The sequence below is a fragment of the Leopardus geoffroyi genome, chromosome E1 (genome assembly GCF_018350155.1).
Source record: "Leopardus geoffroyi isolate Oge1 chromosome E1, O.geoffroyi_Oge1_pat1.0, whole genome shotgun sequence".
Classification (NCBI taxonomy): domain Eukaryota; kingdom Metazoa; phylum Chordata; class Mammalia; order Carnivora; family Felidae; genus Leopardus; species Leopardus geoffroyi.
The window spans coordinates 58,275,783-58,293,456 of NC_059330.1; the positions used below are offsets into that span (position 1 = coordinate 58,275,783).

Genomic DNA, 17,674 nt, shown 5'->3' on the forward strand with positions numbered 1-17,674 from the left:
AAGGCAAGGACTCAGTGATGGGTGATGGCACGTACTCGGCATTGCTTTGGGGGTCTTGGCCGGTGTGGTAAGGAAAGGAAAGGAAATACAAGACGTAAGGATTTATGAAATGAAGGAATAAAATTGCCATTCTTTGCAGCTGGTAAGTTACACGGAAAATCCAAAAGAAGCTGCAGACGATGATTAGAATCAGTAGTTGATGGGTGTAGGGTCGATACACAACGATCACTGTACCAGCAACAAGCTGAAAATGAAATTTAAAAACAAATGCTGGAGGGGGTACCTGGCTGGCTCAGTCGGGGAAGCGTGTGACTCTTGACCTCGGGTTCGTGAGTTCGAGCCCCATTTATAAATAATTTATTTTACTTTACTTACTTATTTTTTAATTTTTTTTTTAACATTTATTTATTTTTTGAGACAGAGAGAGACAGAGCATGAACGGGGGAGGGTCAGAGACAGAGTGGGAGACACAGAATCTGAAACAGGCTCCAGGCTCCGAGCTGTCAGCACAGAGCCTGACGTGGGGCTCGAACTCATGAATCGCGAGATCATGACCTGAGGTGAGGTTGGACACTTAACTGGCTGAACCACCCAGGCGCCCCAATAAATAAGTATTTTTAAAAAGTAAATAAGGGCGCCCGGGTGGCTTCGTCGGGTGAGCGTCTGACTCTTGATTTCCGCTCAGGCCACGATCTCACAGTTTGTGAGATCGAGCCCCGCGTTAGGTTCCATGCTGCCAGTGTTGCGCCTGCTTGGGATTCTCTCTTCCTCTCCCTCTGCCCCTCCCCCTGCTCTCTAAATAAAAATGCTGGATGCATTATCCATCGTAAGATAACAAACCACCTAAAAAACTCAGTATCCTGAAAGACGCACACTTCGTTGTTTCTCGTGAGTCTGCAGGTTGGCTGGGCGCTTCTGGGGGCCTCAGGATGGCAGGGTGGCTGTCAGCCTCACGTGAGTGCCAGGCTTCTTTACAGCACGGTGCTCTCAGCACAGGGGCCGAGAGGGCAGGCGCGGAATCTCCAAGCCCTCTGGAGACCTAGACCGAGAAGCCCTCCCACAGCTACTTAACCACCGGTCAGCCCAGAGAAGGAGTGGGTCACAGACTCCCTCCTTTGTTGGGAGTAGAGGAAGTGAATTTGCAGCCACCCGTCACCCACCTGTAACCCATCCAAAATGCCACCTCTACCTGCCATTTACCTACAGGAGCAAATCTACCAGTAGGCGTGTAGGATGTCTGCGTGGAGAACTACACAGTATTATTCAGATGATATAAAGTCTCAGTCTGTGGACAGCCTGTTGCTTCTTGCCCTCTGAGAAGCAAACACCAGGGCAGCCCGGGATGTACACGACACTTACGATCTAGAAGTTCGTGGCTCAGGAACAAACACCCAGCTGGAAGAGACGCATAAGGCAGGGTGAGGGACGCGGAGCTTCCATGGGCTCCCTGGGGGACGTGCCACCCTCCCAGCACCTCCACGGGCTGGCCAACCGGGAAGCTCTCCCAACCCTGTAGCTCAGGGTTTTTTCCAGAGCCTTCGTAACACAAGCACGGTTGATTAAATCGTTGGCCCTTGGTGATGAACTCTGTCTCGGTTCCTTCCCCCTCCCAGGAGGCGGTAGGGACGGTCCTGAAAGTTCCCACTCTCTGATCCAGGTTCGTTCCCTGTCAAACCAGCCTCTATGCTTAGAGGCTTTCCAGAAGTCTCCTCACTGGCATAAACTCTGGTGTGGTTGAAAGGGGCTTGTTGGGATTAACAAAAGATACTTTAATGGCTCTTATCATTTAGGGAATATTCCAAGGGTTTAGGAGCTCTGTGCCAGCAATGAAGACCAAATACACTTTATTGCAAAATCATAGCATCGCAGAGCCCCAAACAGACTCAAGCACGTACAGACACTGATTTTCCAGAGAGGAGCTCTGCAGAGCACTGGATGAAGGTGGTCTTTCCAAAAACCACAGGATGACTGGGGATCCACGTGATAAAAAATAAAAACGCGTCCTCCTCCCTCACATCGTAAACACAAACGAATGCAGCCCGAGATGCAGAGCTGAAGGTGAACGGCAAAGCAACAGAGCTTCTAGAAAACACTATGGTGGGGCATTCCATATGTTCATGCCTTCAGGGTAGGGAAATACGTTTTGAAAAGGACACAAAAGTACTAATCATAACAGACCAGACTGATGAATTCTCCTGCAGCAAAATTAAGGACCATTTTGGACGGGGTAGAGAGGAGCTAACAGAGATTGTGAAGTATTTAGAACTGAGTGGAAATGTCAGTGCTACATATCAAAACCTGTGGGCTCCGGTGCAATTTCACTCTCAGAGACACATGGATTCCCTTGCTGCATTCAAAAAAAATTTTTTTTAATGTTTATTTATTTATTTATTTATTTTTATAAAATTTTTTTTTTCAACGTTTATTTATTTTTGGGACAGAGAGAGACAGAGCATGAACGGGGGAGGGGCAGAGAGAGAGGGAGACACAGACTCGGAAACAGGCTCCAGGCTCCGAGCCATCAGCCCACAGCCCGACGCGGGGCTCGAACTCACGGACCGCGAGATCGTGACCTGGCTGAAGTCGGATGCTTAACCGACTGCGCCACCCAGGCGCCCCATAATGTTTATTTATTTTTGAGGGAGAGAGACAGAGCATGAGCAGGGGAGGGGCAGAGAGAGAGAGAGAGAGGGAGACACAGGCTCTGAATCCGAAGCAGGCTCTAGGCTCTGAGCTGTCAGCACAGACCCCGATACAGGCCTTGAACCCACAAACCAGGGGACCATGACCCGAGCCAAAGTCGGGCGCTCGGCCGACTGAGCCACCCAGGAGCCCCTCCCTTGCTGTATTTATATAAACACAAGAAGGATTTAAAACTAAGTGAACCAAACTGTCCACGTTTGAAGCCAGAAAAAGAATGACAAAAGAAATCCAAAGAAAATAAGAGGAAATAAAATAAAAGCGGAGATTAGGGAAACAGAAAACAAACAAACAAAAAATAGAACAAACCCAAGCACTTGTGTTTTGCAAAGACTAATAAAATAGTCCTTCAGCAAAAAGCATCAAGAAAAAAAAAAAAGGAAACACAAATAAACAACATTGGAATTAAAGAGAGGGCGTAACCAAGAGATTAAAAAATAGGATCAGGAAGGACTTAACACCCTGCATTTGAAAAACCTCATGAAAAGGACACTTTTCCAGGAAAACATTTATTAGCAAAATTGGCCCAGGAAGAAAGAAAAATCTGAACAGACCAACAACCAAAAAGGAAAATAAAATGTTAAAGACCTACCTCCAATGGCATCTGGAAGTTATATATCTGCAACACACACACACACACACACACACACACACACACACAACTATATTTGGGGTGCCTGGGTGGCTCAGTCAGTTAAGCATCTGTCCAACTTTGGCTCAGGTCATGATCTCACGGTTTGTGAGTTCGAGCCCCGCGTTGGGCTCTGTGCTGATGGCTCGCGGAGCCTGGAGCCTGCTTCCCATTCTGTGTCTCCCTCTCTCTCTGCCCCTCCCCCACTTGTGCTCTGTCTCGCTCTCAAAAAAAAAAAAAAATGTAAAAAAAAAAAATGAAAAAAAAAGAGACTGCAAGGGGCACCCATCGGGTGAGGAGAAAATCCAAATTAAATAATATCAGGGCTAAGAGGTTGGGGGGCAACACATACATACCGGGTGCATGGAAGCGTGTCAACGCGAGAGCCCCTTTGGACCAGCTCATTAGCGAGGGTAAAGTATGACAATGTGCACGTGATCACCGCTCGCAACTCGACTCCTGTGTTTTTACCTGAAAAAGAAAAAAAAATAGCCTATGGGTGTCCCAGAAGATTTATACAAAGATGTTCATTTTAACATTCAAAAAATAAAAGCAAACAAATGCTTCTGTTTAAGTGGCCACAGGTGGGCAGGTTGGAAAGCGGCCGGTGATGTGTTAAAGTGACAGCGTATTAAATAACAGTAAAATCGGACATGTTAGAGCCATGTAATTCAACATGGTTCGATTTCAAAAGGATTGCTGGGTGAAAAAAGCAAGACACAGAGTAATCTGGACATCATGATGCTATTTTTATAAGACACAAACAATGTTCTATAGTTCCAGCTACTACTGGAAGTATTTTATTATTTTTTTAATGTTTATTTATTTTTGAGAGGGAGAGAGAGAGAGCGTGAGCATGAATGGGGGGAGGGGCAGAGAGAGAGAGGGAGACACAGAATCGGAAGCAGGCTCCAGGCCTCTGAGCTGTCAGCACAGAGCCTGACACAAGGGCTTGAACTCACGAACCGTGAACTGCGAGATCATGACCTGAGCCAAAGTCAGACGCCCAACTGACTGAGCCACCCAAGAGCCCCAGATGTTTGAAAACATCTCGAAGGAAAGAGGCCTAGCTGATGACATCCTCAGTAGGACACTGAGGCATCTCTGAAGGACAAGGGGAGGCCAGGAAACCAGGAGGGAGGGGGGTTAAAAGGAACGTTAATTTTCTCTAGAGCACTTTAAATTTTTAAAAGGGGAAAGTGAATGTAATGTTTGTGTAGGGGCCGGGCAAGGGCAGGCAGTCTGGGTATGCCATTTTAGTGTCACTGGAGTGACTGTGTGTCCACAGAGGGAGGCACACAGGCTGGCCACATGTAGGGGAACACATCCTGTATTTTATCTGGAAATCCTATAAGGGTTAGGGTTCTAGGGGGCCCAGCCAGATCTCAGAGAGGTCTAGAGCCCCAGCAGGGAGCAGTGTGACCTCAAGGCAGACACGGGGACCTCCAGGCTCGTCCTGATCCCCAGAGAGGCCAGGAGCCACGAGGGTCAGCCGGGAAGGCAGCAAGCAGGGGCCGACACAGAGGTCACAAGACCTGACTGTCCCCTGTCCGCCTAGACCAGAGGCTAATGCTGTGCAGAGGGGCAGAAAAGAGAGGCCTGGGCATATTTTCCCCCCAGAGACTGAGCATTACCTAAGGACTGTTTAATGTATCTCTAAGAACTATGTTTTAATTGTTAGGACAAAAAGCTTATTTATTTACATTTATCACTAAGCTGCGGGTAAGTGCTTGGGAACAACTGGTTAAGTACGGACCACAGACTTCATATCCTCTGTGCTCACCTGATCACAGCTGGAGTGACTTTTGTGGCCCTGCTCCCCCTTCTCCTGGCGAACTCCCCAGCACTTTGCAATCCCTGTCCTCCCCGTGGATTGCTGTCCCCTGCTCCACGATGGCCTGTCCTCCCGGCAGTGTGGCCCCGGGCTCAAATTCCACAGCTTGAATCATCACGCCATGCTCAAGGTTTATGGACGCTTGGGGCCTCATCAAGTTCAAAGTCTGCAACCACGGTAAAGAGGTCCACTCAACTTGGCTTGGGAGCAGCTGCAGCCCAGCGCTGGACACTCCCAGCTGCACACAGGGGTGTCAGCAGCTGGGAGAGGAGAGCCTCAGGCTGGCCCACGCTTGGCCCTGCAGGCCCCAGCCCTGCGTCTGGCCTCCTTGAACTTCCTGCTTCTGAAACAGGATGTCAACTACTTCCATTCTGACCTCCGATTAAGTTCTTCCAGCTTATCTCTTAACTCAGGCAACAGATCCTTCGGGCAAAGCATCCCGTGGTGGGAACAGAAAACTACCCCCCTCAAGCATCAAGAACTGCCCTGAGCCGGCAAGACCCCGCATGATTGACCCCAAGACAGTGATCCACCTGACCTCCGCTGCCCATCTGCACATATCCACCGACCTCTGTCCCACATTTTCCTTATATCAACCTGGAAGTCTTTTCAGCACTTTGGACACAGTCTTTGAGCCGATAGTCGGCTGTCTTCCCGGTGCTGGCCTCCCTGAAATAAATTCCTTTCTTGTTTCCCCACTACTTGCTTCTCTGTCTTTGGATTCTGTTCAGCAGTGACTGCCTGAGCCTGGTCTCTTTGGGACCGCCGGGGCCAGGTGCGCATGGATTCCTCCTGCCGGACTACACTTCCCCCTGCTCAGATCTCCTTCCACCACTTTTACTGTGAACAGTGCCCAAGATGCTGGGAACGTGCCTCCTCTGAGAAACCTTCAGGCCCTGTGAGCTTGGGGGCCCTACCTACCGCAGAGCGCAGATTCGGGGTGTAGAAAAATATCCATGCCTCAGTGGAACACTATGCATCGTCTACCACACATCCAAGCAGTCATCTGACCCCAGCCTTGCTCTCTTTCACAAGGTGTAGACTGTCTCTCGGGGAGCTCAGGGATCCCCGCCCCCAACCCCACCCTGCAGAAAAACTAGTTCTGTCTCTACTTACACGTTCATTTCAATGCGCCTCATCTATAAACGGGTCTCCTTTTCTATTCTCTTTGAACTGGTTTTAACGTCTGGCTGCTTGCTTCTCTGATTAACGAGTAGAAATAAAGCCTTTATCACTTCTCCCTACTTAAAACCCAAATGAGAATTAGGATTTCACGTTTTCCTGAAAATTATCTTAGACGAACCGAGCTCGGCTCTCACTGCTGCAGTTTACTGACTTTGGGACCTTCGGGACGTTGCTCGTCTGCAAAAGGGGGCTGGGGGGAACGGAGCGAGACAATACGAGGTCTCCAAAAGCCGGCCTCAGCGCCGCCACGGACCCGCCCTCACGCTTCGCCGTGGCCCCGCCCTCCTACGAGGCCCCGCCCCCAGGCCGTCCTCCGACTACAAAGTCCCCACCGCTCAGGGGCGAGCCCAGAGCCCGAGCTGGAAGTCCTGCGGTCTGGTGGGGCGGAACAGCCGTACGGCGCAGTAACCCCATTGGGCGGGGGTGGGGGGCGGGCCCTGGCTTGCTATTGGTTAGCGGCCGAAGGCGGGGCCGGATCCAGGCCAGCGATTGGTCGGTGTTCAGAGGCGGGGTCTGATCCAGGCCTGCGATTGGCCGGAGGCCGGCCGTGGCGGCGGGCGCGGCGTGGTGATGGAGACCGCGGGGCCTAGAACCCGGGCGGCTGCGCGGCTTGGGGCGCACGCGACGCGGGAGGAGCAGCGGAAGCGGCGGCCTGTGCGCCGGTGGCAGCGGAGGAGGTGGGCGGGGGTCCGGCGGGGCCGCCATTGGCGGTGCTGTGGGCGGGAAGCTTGTGTGTCCTCGCCCTCGCCCACCGCCGTCGGCCGTGGGTCCTCGCGGAGGAGGCCGGCTGGTGTCATTCGTACCCTTGCCGGACAGGAAGGGGGTGGTGCCTGGAGCGGGGATATCTGCACCGAGTCTTTAGGGAGCAGGTGGCGAATGGGAAGAAGGGTGTTCCAGACGAGGGAACGGAGTGGGCAAAGGCTGAGGCACGGAAGGGATGGACGTGCCCTTCGGCGCCCATGCTTGGTTCTTTGTTGGGACCTTTGCTCACCTGGGGGGACGTTAGGAGCACCCCTCTATGGCCTTCTTGGAAACAGCATCCCTAGCTTCGTGTTAAACCCGAAAGGAGACCAGGGGTGTTTCAGACGGAACAGGGATGGAGTGCAAGCGGCTGCCCGCTGGTGGGGACGCTTTTGCTCTTGCATAGGAATGTTGAGATGGCTCACGCTCTGGTTCAGACCAACAGGTGTTCTGACAGTTGCTGGAGTGGGGGTATTGGGGGAGACAAGCTGAAGGACCGAGAAATCATCAAGACAGAGGGAAGAGCACAGCCATAGGACGAAATTCGCAAGGGAGCACTTCCCAAGCACTTAGCGCATCCACTTTAATGAGACTTGAATGTCTCATCCCATCCACTCGCCTGGCAGGTCTCAGGGTCTCCTAAGAAAGTCACAAAGAAGAGGCCATGGATGTTGGTAGGTTTAGAAAACTTCTGCTTTGAAGCCCACGGCCAATAAATGGTAGCTGGCCGTGTCTTCTTGTACCCTGATGACAATAATTGTTTTTAAAAGAAAGCTAATTTGGGGGCGCCTGGGGGGCTCAGTCAGTCGAGCGTCCGACTTCGGCTCAGGTCGCGATCTCACGGTTCGTGGGTGAGCCGACAGCTCGGAGCCTGGAGCCTGCTGCGGATTCTGTGTCTCCCTCTCTCTACCCCTTGTCCGCTCACACTCTGTCTCTCTCTCAAAAATAAACATTAAAAAAAAAACAAAAAAAAAACAAAGCTAATTTGGTTTTATCCAGGCTTTTCCAACTTCACGTACTGAAAGTGCCCTTTTTTTTTTTCTGTTAGAATCCTCCACGGCAGCTGGGGAGTTAGTGTGGCATCCACAGAACATACCCACAGAAACGTGGACTGGGGAGGAAGTGTGGCCCTGCTCTCTGGGGCCCTGAAACTCTGGTTCTGTGAGGTTTCCTGGCCCTTGGCCAAGAACCCGTGGACTCTGCGAAGCACGACTTTGGTCCTGCAGGGTGACGTCTGGGTGGCTGGTACAGAGGATGGGCTGTTCTTCCGACAGCAGGAACGTCGGCGCCTACTGGCCTCTTTATACGTATTTCCGTAGCTCGTATTCAAAACCTAAGAGAATAGCACCGCCTCCCCTCCACATGTCTGGATGGAGCCTAGTGCGTGTGCTTCTCAGTGTTGTTTTTCTTTACCCTTTTACTTAAAAAAACTTTTTTAACTTCCTCCTTGCTTAGAATCGGGGAGGAACAAGAAGAAGCAGTCTTTCGTGAAGTGGTCAGTTTTACCCGGGATCCTCTGCCAGGTGAGAAGGACCGAGGCTCTGAACGCTGTCTCCGAGTTCACCCCTGGGGCTTCGGGGCAGGCCCGCCCCTTCCTGGTCTCCGTTCTCGCTCGGTTATTGTCAGAGCGTCTCTGCTAATCCATCGACTCCTCACTGTTCCCTCGTCTGACCAGCTAGATATTATGACAAGGACACCACCAAACCCATCAGCTTTTACTTACCTTCGCTGGAGGAACTCTTGGCGTGGACGCCCGATGCGGAGGACAGCTTTAATGTGGCCCTGGAACCCCTCAAGTGTCGGCAGCCCCCTCTGAGCAGCCAGAGGCCCCGGACATTGTTGTGCCATGACATGATGGGCGGATACCTGGATGACAAGTAAGGCTTTGCGAGGACATCGCCTGACGTTAAGTTTGTTGCGTGTTTTCCTTCTGTGGGACCGGATGGAGGGGAAGGAGGGAGGGACGGTGTGGCAGAGACAGCCAGGAGCCGGGCCTCTGGACCAGACCGCCGGGCCCGGAGCCCGTCCCTTTGGCTCTGACTCCGTGCTCGGCCCACCGCTCTGAGTGTCCTACTCCGCCCCTCCCCCAGCCAGGGACGCTTCCTCCAGAGTCGCCGGCGGTGTGCTCAGGGGTCTTGAGCGTCTATAAGATACTCTTGGACGGGACGATAGATGGGCAGGCTTGAGTCAGAGTCGGCCACCAAGGGACAGGCCGAGGCAGGTGGTGACGTCTCGGGTGCGGCTCATGTGGTTACCCGCCCGACCTCACGTGCACGGAGACCATCCTGGAGGAACCGTCAAGGGACTAGCGTGGGGGACACCAGGCGCCTGGAGCTTTTGCGTGAGGCCTTCCGCTTCTCCTTTCTTCTGTCTTGTCTGGGTTTGTGGAGGCTCAAAACCGCCGCGGGGTCCGGGGGCGACTGCCTGCGCGGCCCGGTGAACGCGTTTCCCTTAAGACCTCCCGAGATAAGGACTGAGGTGTCGTTCTGTTTCTCACTCGACCCAGCGTCTACACTGTGTGCAGCGAGCTCTCGGCATCACTGGCCGCGACTGAAGAGGATCTTCCCTTGGGGCCTCGCTAGTCTCTTTTCGCTCTGGGGTCCCCGTGTCCCGGGTCCCGACTGCTGTGTTTCTCACGCAGGTTCATTCAGGGCTCGGCGGCGCAAAATCCCTATTGCTTCTACCACTGGCAGTGTATTGACATCTTTGTGTACTTCAGCCATCACCTGGTGACCATCCCCCCCGTGGGCTGGACCAACGCTGCCCACAGGCACGGGGTCTGTGTGCTGGGTAAGATCCCAGGGCTCGCCTCCCGCTCAGCCAGGCTCGGTCGCACACCTGCCAGGTGTCACAGGGGCGAAAAGGCTAGGCCTTTGCTTCTGAGCGAGTAGAGCTCGGCGCCTGGGGCCGCCTCGATAGGTCAGGACCGGCCAAGGCGGACTTCCGGAAGGGGCCGGCCACGGGGCCACTCTTGCAATTGCTAGAGAGACAACAGAGCCATATGCGGCGGGCAGACCCGTGGGCATGGCTGTGTTCCTGGAAAACGGCGTTTATAGGGGCGCCCGGGGGGCTCAGTCGGTTGAGCGTCTGCCCCTTGATTTTGGCTCAGGTCGTGATCTCACGGTTTACCAGTTCGAGCCCCGTGTCGGGCTCTGCGCTGACGGCGTGGGGCCTGCTTGGGATTTTCTCTCTCCCTCTCCGTCCCCATCCCTCCCTCCCCTCTCAAAATGAGTAAATAAACTTAACAAAACAATACAAAACAAAACGACAACATGCGTTTATAAAAATAGGTGGTCTGCAGGCCACAGGTGGCTGGCCGGTCCCTGGATGGAGTGAGGCTTCTCAAGCTTTCTTCACCGGCCCCTGAAACATGTATTGGCTTGTTTAGCACTGACTGCTGGGCCCTGCCCCCAGGGCGTTTGGTTCCCTAGTTGTCCGGGGACAGACGAGAAGTTGAATGTCCGGCTTGAAGGCCATGCTGATGTACTGTGGCAGGAACCGCGCTTTGCTAACTGCTGGGTTCGCCTGACCTCGTCTCTCTCTGTCCTGGCAGGGACTTTCATCGCCGAGTGGAAAGAAGGTGGGCGGCTCTGTGAAGCCTTTCTGGCCGGGGACGAGCGCTCCTACCAGGCGGTGGCCGATCAGCTCGTCCTGATCGCCCAGTTTTTCCGTTTTGATGGCTGGCTCATCAACATCGAGAGCTCTCTGAGTGTGAGCACGACCTTCTCCGGTGCCTGCCCAGTCCTGTCACAGGCGCTGTCCCCCTGCCGCTTCCCTAGCTAGGCCTGGCGGGCCCCGCACTGCGGCCAGCTCCCCGTCACGGCGGCGGGAGCCGGCCCCACGCATCTCCGTTCCTTCGAAGCGACGCAGAACCTTCTCTGGCGCTGTGTCCAGAAACCTGGGTTGGCCGAGCTCCGTGTTCTCCTTCAAGGAGACCCCTCTCCTCCTCCGTTTGCTTTTCTTGGGCCACGCGCGTGGCTTCCCTTCCCGCCAGCCTCCCCTCTCGTGGCCTTTAATCTTTTCCTGGTGGCCGTGCCCGTTATCCTTCCTGCCTCAGGAAGGGAGGAGAGTTAGAGGACAGGTGGCTGGACCCGCCCTTCGGTGGCTGTGGGGTGGAGGGGCTCCTGAGACCGTGGCTTCTTTGGTGTGTGTCCATCCGTTTGCTTCTGGGATGAAGTGTCCTCCTCTACGTCCTGTGTGGGCACTTCTGCCCGACGTCCCTGGGCCTCACCGAGGGCCTTCTCTTCACCCCTCTCCAGCTGGCCGCGGTGGGGAACGTGCCCCCTTTCCTCCGGTACCTGAGCACGCAGCTCTGTCGGCAGGTCCCGGGGGGCCTGGTGCTCTGGTACGACAGCGTGGTGAGCAGCGGGCAGGTCAAGTGGCAGAACGAGCTCAATGAGCAGAACCGGTGAGCCGGGCGGCCCCCTGGGTGGAGGGGTCGCTGGCAGTGCCGCGTGTCTCCCGGAGGCCTGGCGCACTCGGCCGCCCCGGGTGGGAGCGGGAGGGGAGAGGGCGACGGGGGGCCCAGCTGGCACTGTGCCGGGGGTCCCCGCTGTCCGGGGCAGCCTCCGTCCTGGGCCTGGAGGCAGCCCCGGCTGTGGGTTGTGAGTGGAGGCGAGGGAGGGGGAGGTCCGGCGTGGGCGGCCCCCGTGCCTCTGGGTCCGGGCCTCACGGCCAGTCCCCGCCACCTCCCAGGATCTTCTTCGACTCCTGCCACGGCTTCTTCACTAACTACAACTGGCGGGAGGAGCATCTGGACAGAATGGTAGCGCAGGCCGGCGAGCGCCGGGCCGACGTGTACGTGGGAGTGGACGTGTTCGCCCGGGGCAACGTCGTCGGGGGCCAGTTCGACACCCACAAGGTGGGGGTGGCCCTTGGGGCGGGGGCTGGGGTGGGGGCGGTGGCCGGCGTGCCTTCCGTGGGCCTGGTTTTCTTGTGGACCTTCCGTTCCCACCTGCACTCGAGGGAAACAGAAGCAACCTTCTTCCCAGAGTGGGGAAACTGAGGACCGGGGAACACCGGTGACCTGCCCCGAGGCCAAGCCGAGCCCCGAAATCCTAACTTCCAGCCCCTTCTTGTGCTCGGGCGGTACTTGTGTTAGGTGTCGATGGGCAGAAGCACTGTTCAGACCTCCGGCCCGAGTCTCTGACTCGCTTTTACGTCTGTCGGGACCGTGTGCTCCGGAAGGGCACGGAGCCGGCAGTTTGAGCCACTGGGTGGGCCGGGGGGACCCTGGCAGGGAGCTGGGGGTCTTTCTCCGGCAGCTCAGGGCTAAGGACCCAGGCAAAAGAGCGGTTTGGGGAATTGCTGGCTTAATAGCTAGAGAGGTTTTTCTGGCAAGGCAGCAGTGAGGAGAGAGAGGAGGGGTTGCTGGGGCTGAGCTCCTGGTGTGGGTAAGTAGGGAGTCAGCTTGTCTCCCGGGCTGTCAGTCCCGCCCCGTCCCCAGTGCCACGGGGATGTTCTAGCTCATTAATTAAGCTCTAAGTGAATAAATGAGTCCAATAACTGAAGATCCTCTCCACCCGCTGCGAGTCTGATCACGTGATGACAGGTACGGCGCGGGAGAGGCAGCATGTGAGAGCCGCCCCCCTGCAGCCCCCTGCCGGCCCAGAGCCTTCCTTCCCGGCACTGCTGCAGCGGCCTCTGCTGGTGGGCTGAGGAGCGACGGGGACTGAGTTCGAAGGCCCCCTCGGAGCGGGGAGGGAGGCGTCGCGCTCGCGGGGAAGGGGCGTCCCCTGACTGCTGTCTCCCTAGTCGCTGGAGCTGATCCGGAAGCACGGATTCTCGGCCGCTCTCTTTGCCCCTGGCTGGGTGTACGAGTGTTTGGAGAAGAGGGATTTCTTCCAGAACCAGGACAAGTGAGTCCTGTCCCGCGGCCCAGGGGCATAGTGATGGCCGGATGGGGGCTCCGGCAATCTCCAGGGTGTCTCCGGGTAGCTCAGGCCTTGCTCTCCACTGACCTTCCCAGGGCACACCGGGCAGGGGGAGGGGCTCAGCTCGCGAGAAGTCAGCTACCTGGGGTGCTTGCGGGCGGGAGGGTCCTGGCGACCAGTCAAGCGGCAAGGGTGGAACCTGGGGTCCCCGAGGGGCCGCTTCCGCAGACAGCCGTGGCCACTCTGGGAGGGATGCGGGGGGGCCTCGGGTCGCAGAGAGTGAGTCCAGGCTGTCTCTGCAGGTTCTGGGGCTTGCTGGGACGCTACCTGCCCCCACACAGCATCTGCTCTCTGCCCTTTGTCACTTCTTTCTGCCTGGGCATGGGGACTCGAAGAGTGTGCTACGGCCAGGTGCGTGGGGCTCCCGGTTGGGCCGCGTCACCTTTGGTGTGCCCTGGGACAGGTGGGGGGCTCGGGGGCGTGCGAGGGATGGCTGTGCTGCGCTTCCCCGCCCCCCCCCCCCCCCCCCGTGTACACGGTGCCCCCTGGGCCCCCAGCCGCCCACCCCTCCTCTGACGTGGCCTCGTCCTGCAGGAGGAGGCGGTGGGGCCCTGGTACCACCCGAGCGCCCAGGAAATCCAGCCCCTGTTTGCAGAGCACAGGCCGGAAGGGGACGGGCAGGGCTGGGTGAAGACGCACTGCTGCCTGGCAGACGCCTGGAACGGGGGCAGCTCCCTGCTCATCCGCGGGGTGATCCCGCCCGAGGTCGGGCACGTGGCTGTGAGGTAGGCGGGTGGGGATGAGACCCGTGGGGTCATCCGCTTCCCCCCACCCCTGCCAATCGCGAACCCCCACCCCTGTCGGGCGGCTGGGCGGCAGCAGCCGGGATGAGGACAGACAGAACCGGGTGGTTTTTACGTACGGTTCTCCGTCTCAAGCGTCTTTGAGCGGGTGGGGCGGCAGCGCGAACTGGCTGCACAAACCACCCCGGCACCTCCTCGCCTCGCAAAACCGAACCTGGCCCCGCAGAGCAGCTCCCGTCCCCCCGCCCCCCACCCGGCCACCGCCCTGCTCGCCGTTGCCGAGTCCGACCGCTTCTCGTTCCTGTGGAGTCGCAGAACCGAGATCTTTGGGTCACGGAAGGATGGGGCCTGGGGGGAAGGGGACAGGGGGAGGGCCGTCCCCAGCCTCGGGCGGGACCAGAGCGCACGCCCTGTGCTGCCCCGGCTCCCGGGTCCTGCGGGGAGAGGCTGGCGGGCGTGAGCCGGAGCCAGCTGCGGCGTCTCCGCGGTTACGCTGTGGCCCCTCATCGCTGGCCTCCTCCCACAGGCTGTTCTCCCTGCACGTCCCGGTGCCCCCCAAAATTTTCCTGTCCATGGTGTATAAGCTTGAAGGGCCTTCGGATGTTGGGGTGGCGTTGGAGCTCACCACCGGGGATGCGGGCAGCTGTCACGTCGGTGGCATCTCGACATTGAGTGGTGAGGGGGTAGGGTTGGCCCCTGCCTCTTGAAGGCCTCCTCTGTTTCAGGGGACGCCTCGGGGAAGGGGGGTCTAGAAAGTGCACCGGGGTGGGCGGAGGCAGGCAGGTCCCGCCTCTGCTGTGGTCCAGGCCTGACAGGGAGACTCCCCAGCCAGCCAGAGCCTGTGGCCCACGGCCCCCACTGAGCAGCACAGCGTGCCGTGGGGGACTGGGTCTCTGTTCCCACGGAGATGTGGGGATCAGGCCTCCTGCCAGCCATGGCACTGAGAAGGAGGACGTCTGTGGGGCCTGGGGTTGTGGGGGCTCTCCGCCCTGTTCTTCCCCCGAGGGCCTCAGCCTGTTTTGGCAGGCCCTGGGCGCCTGGTGCCACCAGGGAGCCTTCTGGCCTCCAGAAGAGACGCCTCCCCGTGTGGTTTCCTTTGGACTCTCCTCATTCTCAAGTCCTGGGTCTCCTCCCGCAGCAGAAGCGAGCTCCAGGCACAGCCCCCGCCCCCTCCGGGTGCCCCCCACCAAGCTGGCCAGATGGGTGGGCCACTGCGGCCAGCAGCTCAGCGGGGGCTGGGTCCAGCGGTGAGTGCCTTTTCTTCCCGTCGAGACTCCGGCAGGGGATGGCCACGTGGTGGGGGGCACCCGAGAGCCCCAGAACCGGAGGGGGGGGGGTTCAGGCGGCCCCGTGACACAAACCCAGGAACGCTGCTGGGAACCGTCACGGTCATGCCTCACGGCTGGGGTCTCCCGCTGACACAGGGACCGCTTGGGGACGGGTCTCCCTTCCCGATGTGGCTCGGGGCCTCGGAGCGGCCGGCCTGGAGGGCACTGAGCTGAGGTGGGCTCCTTGTGACCGGCCTCCGATTGCCTCCCCCAGCTGCTACGAGGTGAACCTTCGGGGCTGCGTCCTGCAGGACCTCTGGGTCAGCTTCTCGCGGCCTCCCGGCAGCCGGGAGCAGGAGGCCTTTGTCTGCCGCCTGGGAGAGCTCCAGGTGAGGCGGGCGCCCTTGCAGAGGAGGGGGGTGCCACCTGCAGCCGAGCCCCGCCTGCTCCCGCGGCTTGCGGGCCGGAGGGGTGAGGGTGCCAGCCAGTGGAAACGCGTGGGGCCGGGCGCCCTCTGCCCCCGCGGGCTGAGCCTTCTCCCTCCCGCCAGGTGGTGGATGCCAACAGCCTGCTCAGCCCTCTGCCCCGGGTGCAGGCCGTCAGTGTCTCCCGGGTGCGCTGGCAGCGGGCCGCCCCCGAGGAGGAGGAGGAGGAGGAGGAGGAGGAGGAGCGCCCGGCTCGGCTCCAGCTCAGCTGTGCTCTGCACTGGTCCTACCCTCTGTCTCACGTCCGATGCTTCCGCATCCACTGCTGCAGAGCAACCGGCTCTCCTGCGGAGGGGCCCCCGGGGCCGGAGAAGCCCGCACTCCTGGGCCTGGCGTTTGTCAACCAGTATCGCGTAGTGGACCTGGCGGTGGCAGCCGCGGGGCCAGGCATGGACGGCCGCGTGGAGTTCCTGGTGGAGCCCGTCCCCAGGGAGGGATTTCTGGTGCCGAAGGCCGAGTGGGGCCGGGCGGCCCTGCTCTACTCCGGGCCCCACACGTGAGCGAGCATTAAAGCACAGACCTTCCCGGCCTCGAGGCTACGGCTGCTTCTGCGCCGGGGCCCCGCGAAGTGTGCAGACGACCACAGGCCCCTGGGAGGCTGCGGGCTGGGGCTTTCTTGTGGGGGACGTTGCTAATCGGAAACCCGAGAGGTCCGTTTGCTGGGTGGGCGATTTCCTGGGGTGAAGGAGCTCTGTTCCGTCTCCTCTGTGGAATACGGTTCTGCAAGTGACAGAACTGGGGAAAGTGAGTCTCGTCCGTCCGCGAAGGCCGCTTCCCAATGGGCCGAGAGATGCTTACGCTCACCAGGCTTGAAGGAGGCAGGTGGTGGCCTCTGAGCAGCCCAGGGGCGATTCCCAGGGTGAGGGCTGAGGGCGGAGTGGGGGGAGGGTGCTGAGGACTGAGCCCCTGGCCGGGCTGGCACCAGGTCGTACCTGCCCCCGGGCCAGGTGGGCTGCCCCAGTCCAGACCATCCTGTGTTGCGGCTTTCCCAGTTCGCTGTCCCCGTGAGCTGGGGCCATCTGTGGGGCATCTCACGGGCCCCGGGTCCTGCTGTGTCTCTCCCGGGTTGTTGGTCCTGGCGAAGCTTGCACGGAGGTCGTCCTCTGGGCCCCTGGGCCAGCCCGGGAGGCCCAGAAAGGCCCTCGGCCTGCAGCCCGGCCCCAGCCTGTCTGCGGGCGCTCTGGCTGCCCTGTTCCATCACATCTGCCTGCCTCAGCCTCTCCCAGGGTGGGCCGCGCTACGGCCCCTGGAGAGGTGTTAGCAAAGGCCCTTCGAGGACTCTCTTCACTGGGCCCCCTTCCTCTCTTGCCTCCTCTGTCTTCCAGCACCTTCCTTCCCTCTGCCAGTGGCTCTGCATGGGGAGGAGGGGAGGGGGTGAGGGAGCCAGAGATTGCTCCTGCAGTCACACAGCTCCCCTGTCGATCGCTGGGCCACTGTGCTGACTTCCTAGGGGTGGGCTCTCCACCCCATGGCCTTGCCCGGCTCCTCTCTTGGGCCAGAGCAGTGTTGTCACTCCCGGGGTCTCACCCTGGGGCTGCCCAGGGCCAACGTTGGGGGTCACTTGCCCATTTCTCTGTCCTCCACCCATGCTATGAGAGGTGGAGCGGTCCCAAGGGCCAGACAGTCCCAGCCAGGGGGTCACACCTAAGGGGTGGCCTCGGGTCCAAGGCCAGGGGTCCACGGACTTGGTCTTACGCTGTAGGGAGGAGAGAGGCCACCAGGAGGCAGTACAGCCACACCGCCTCAGCCGGGAGTTCAGAGGGGTGTCGGGGTGGCCTTGGTAAACTCGGCCAGCAGGACAGCAAAGGGGGTCTCCTTCGGGGCTGACGTTTGCCCAGGCACCCACGTGCCCCCTTCCCGGTGAGACAGAGGAACAAAGTTTTACTCTCCGAGTCCCGTGCGTGGCCTACCCAGCTCAGCCCCCGGTGGGGAATGGGTTTGCCCAGGCCGAGGGGGAAGGGCTTCATGTGGAACAGGATGGTGCCTCCACTGACCAGCTGGGAAGCGCAGGCCACCCACGACCCCTGGTGGTCCCTGCGGAGCTGGACGGCTCAGCAGACTGGTGGGAAGGACCTGAGCCCCTCGGAGCTGCTCACACAAGCGTGTTCGCGGTTTGGAACTCTCCCTGGAGTGCTTTGAGCCTTTCCTGCTTCG

General features: G+C 58.7%; 1 protein-coding gene and 1 long non-coding RNA gene across 7 annotated transcripts; one reads left to right on the forward strand and one right to left on the reverse strand.

Annotated features, from left to right (window-relative positions):
- Positions 1-785: 785 nt before the first annotated feature.
- LOC123604079 lies at positions 786-6,611 on the reverse strand. Its single transcript, XR_006715207.1, has 4 exons — positions 6,282-6,611; positions 5,115-5,331; positions 3,688-3,802; positions 786-1,395 (listed from the first exon to the last, which is right to left on the reverse strand). It is a non-coding gene; the product is annotated as an uncharacterized LOC123604079 (long non-coding RNA).
- Positions 6,612-6,704: 93 nt separating this feature from the next.
- On the forward strand, positions 6,705-16,049 carry ENGASE (endo-beta-N-acetylglucosaminidase). Of its 6 annotated transcripts, none has more exons than XM_045489752.1 (14): positions 6,705-7,027; positions 8,547-8,614; positions 8,767-8,968; positions 9,733-9,881; positions 10,645-10,802; positions 11,351-11,499; positions 11,787-11,952; positions 12,846-12,949; positions 13,267-13,375; positions 13,559-13,749; positions 14,294-14,442; positions 14,906-15,014; positions 15,310-15,424; positions 15,586-16,049. In XM_045489752.1, the coding sequence occupies exons 1-14, from the start codon at positions 6,921-6,923 to the stop codon at positions 16,018-16,020; spliced, it is 2,211 nt and encodes a 736-aa protein (XP_045345708.1). In that variant the 5' UTR covers positions 6,705-6,920; the 3' UTR covers positions 16,021-16,049. The 6 variants fall into 6 exon arrangements, with proteins under 6 accessions (XP_045345708.1, XP_045345711.1, XP_045345709.1 ...); XM_045489753.1 differs by having other exon boundaries at positions 6,780-7,027; positions 14,909-15,014; XM_045489754.1 differs by having other exon boundaries at positions 6,780-7,027; positions 9,811-9,881.
- The last annotated feature ends 1,625 nt before the right edge of the window (positions 16,050-17,674 follow it).

Coding starts and splice junctions, on each gene's coding strand:
- ENGASE (XM_045489752.1), top strand. CDS start 6,921: ATGGAGACCGCGGGGCCTAGAACCCGGGCGGCTGCGCGGCTTGGGGCG. Junction 7,028..8,546: donor CGCCGGTGGCAGCGGAGGAG/GTGGGCGGGGGT, acceptor CTCCTTGCTTAG/AATCGGGGAGGAACAAGAAG. Junction 15,425..15,585: donor GCCGCCTGGGAGAGCTCCAG/GTGAGGCGGGCG, acceptor CCCTCCCGCCAG/GTGGTGGATGCCAACAGCCT.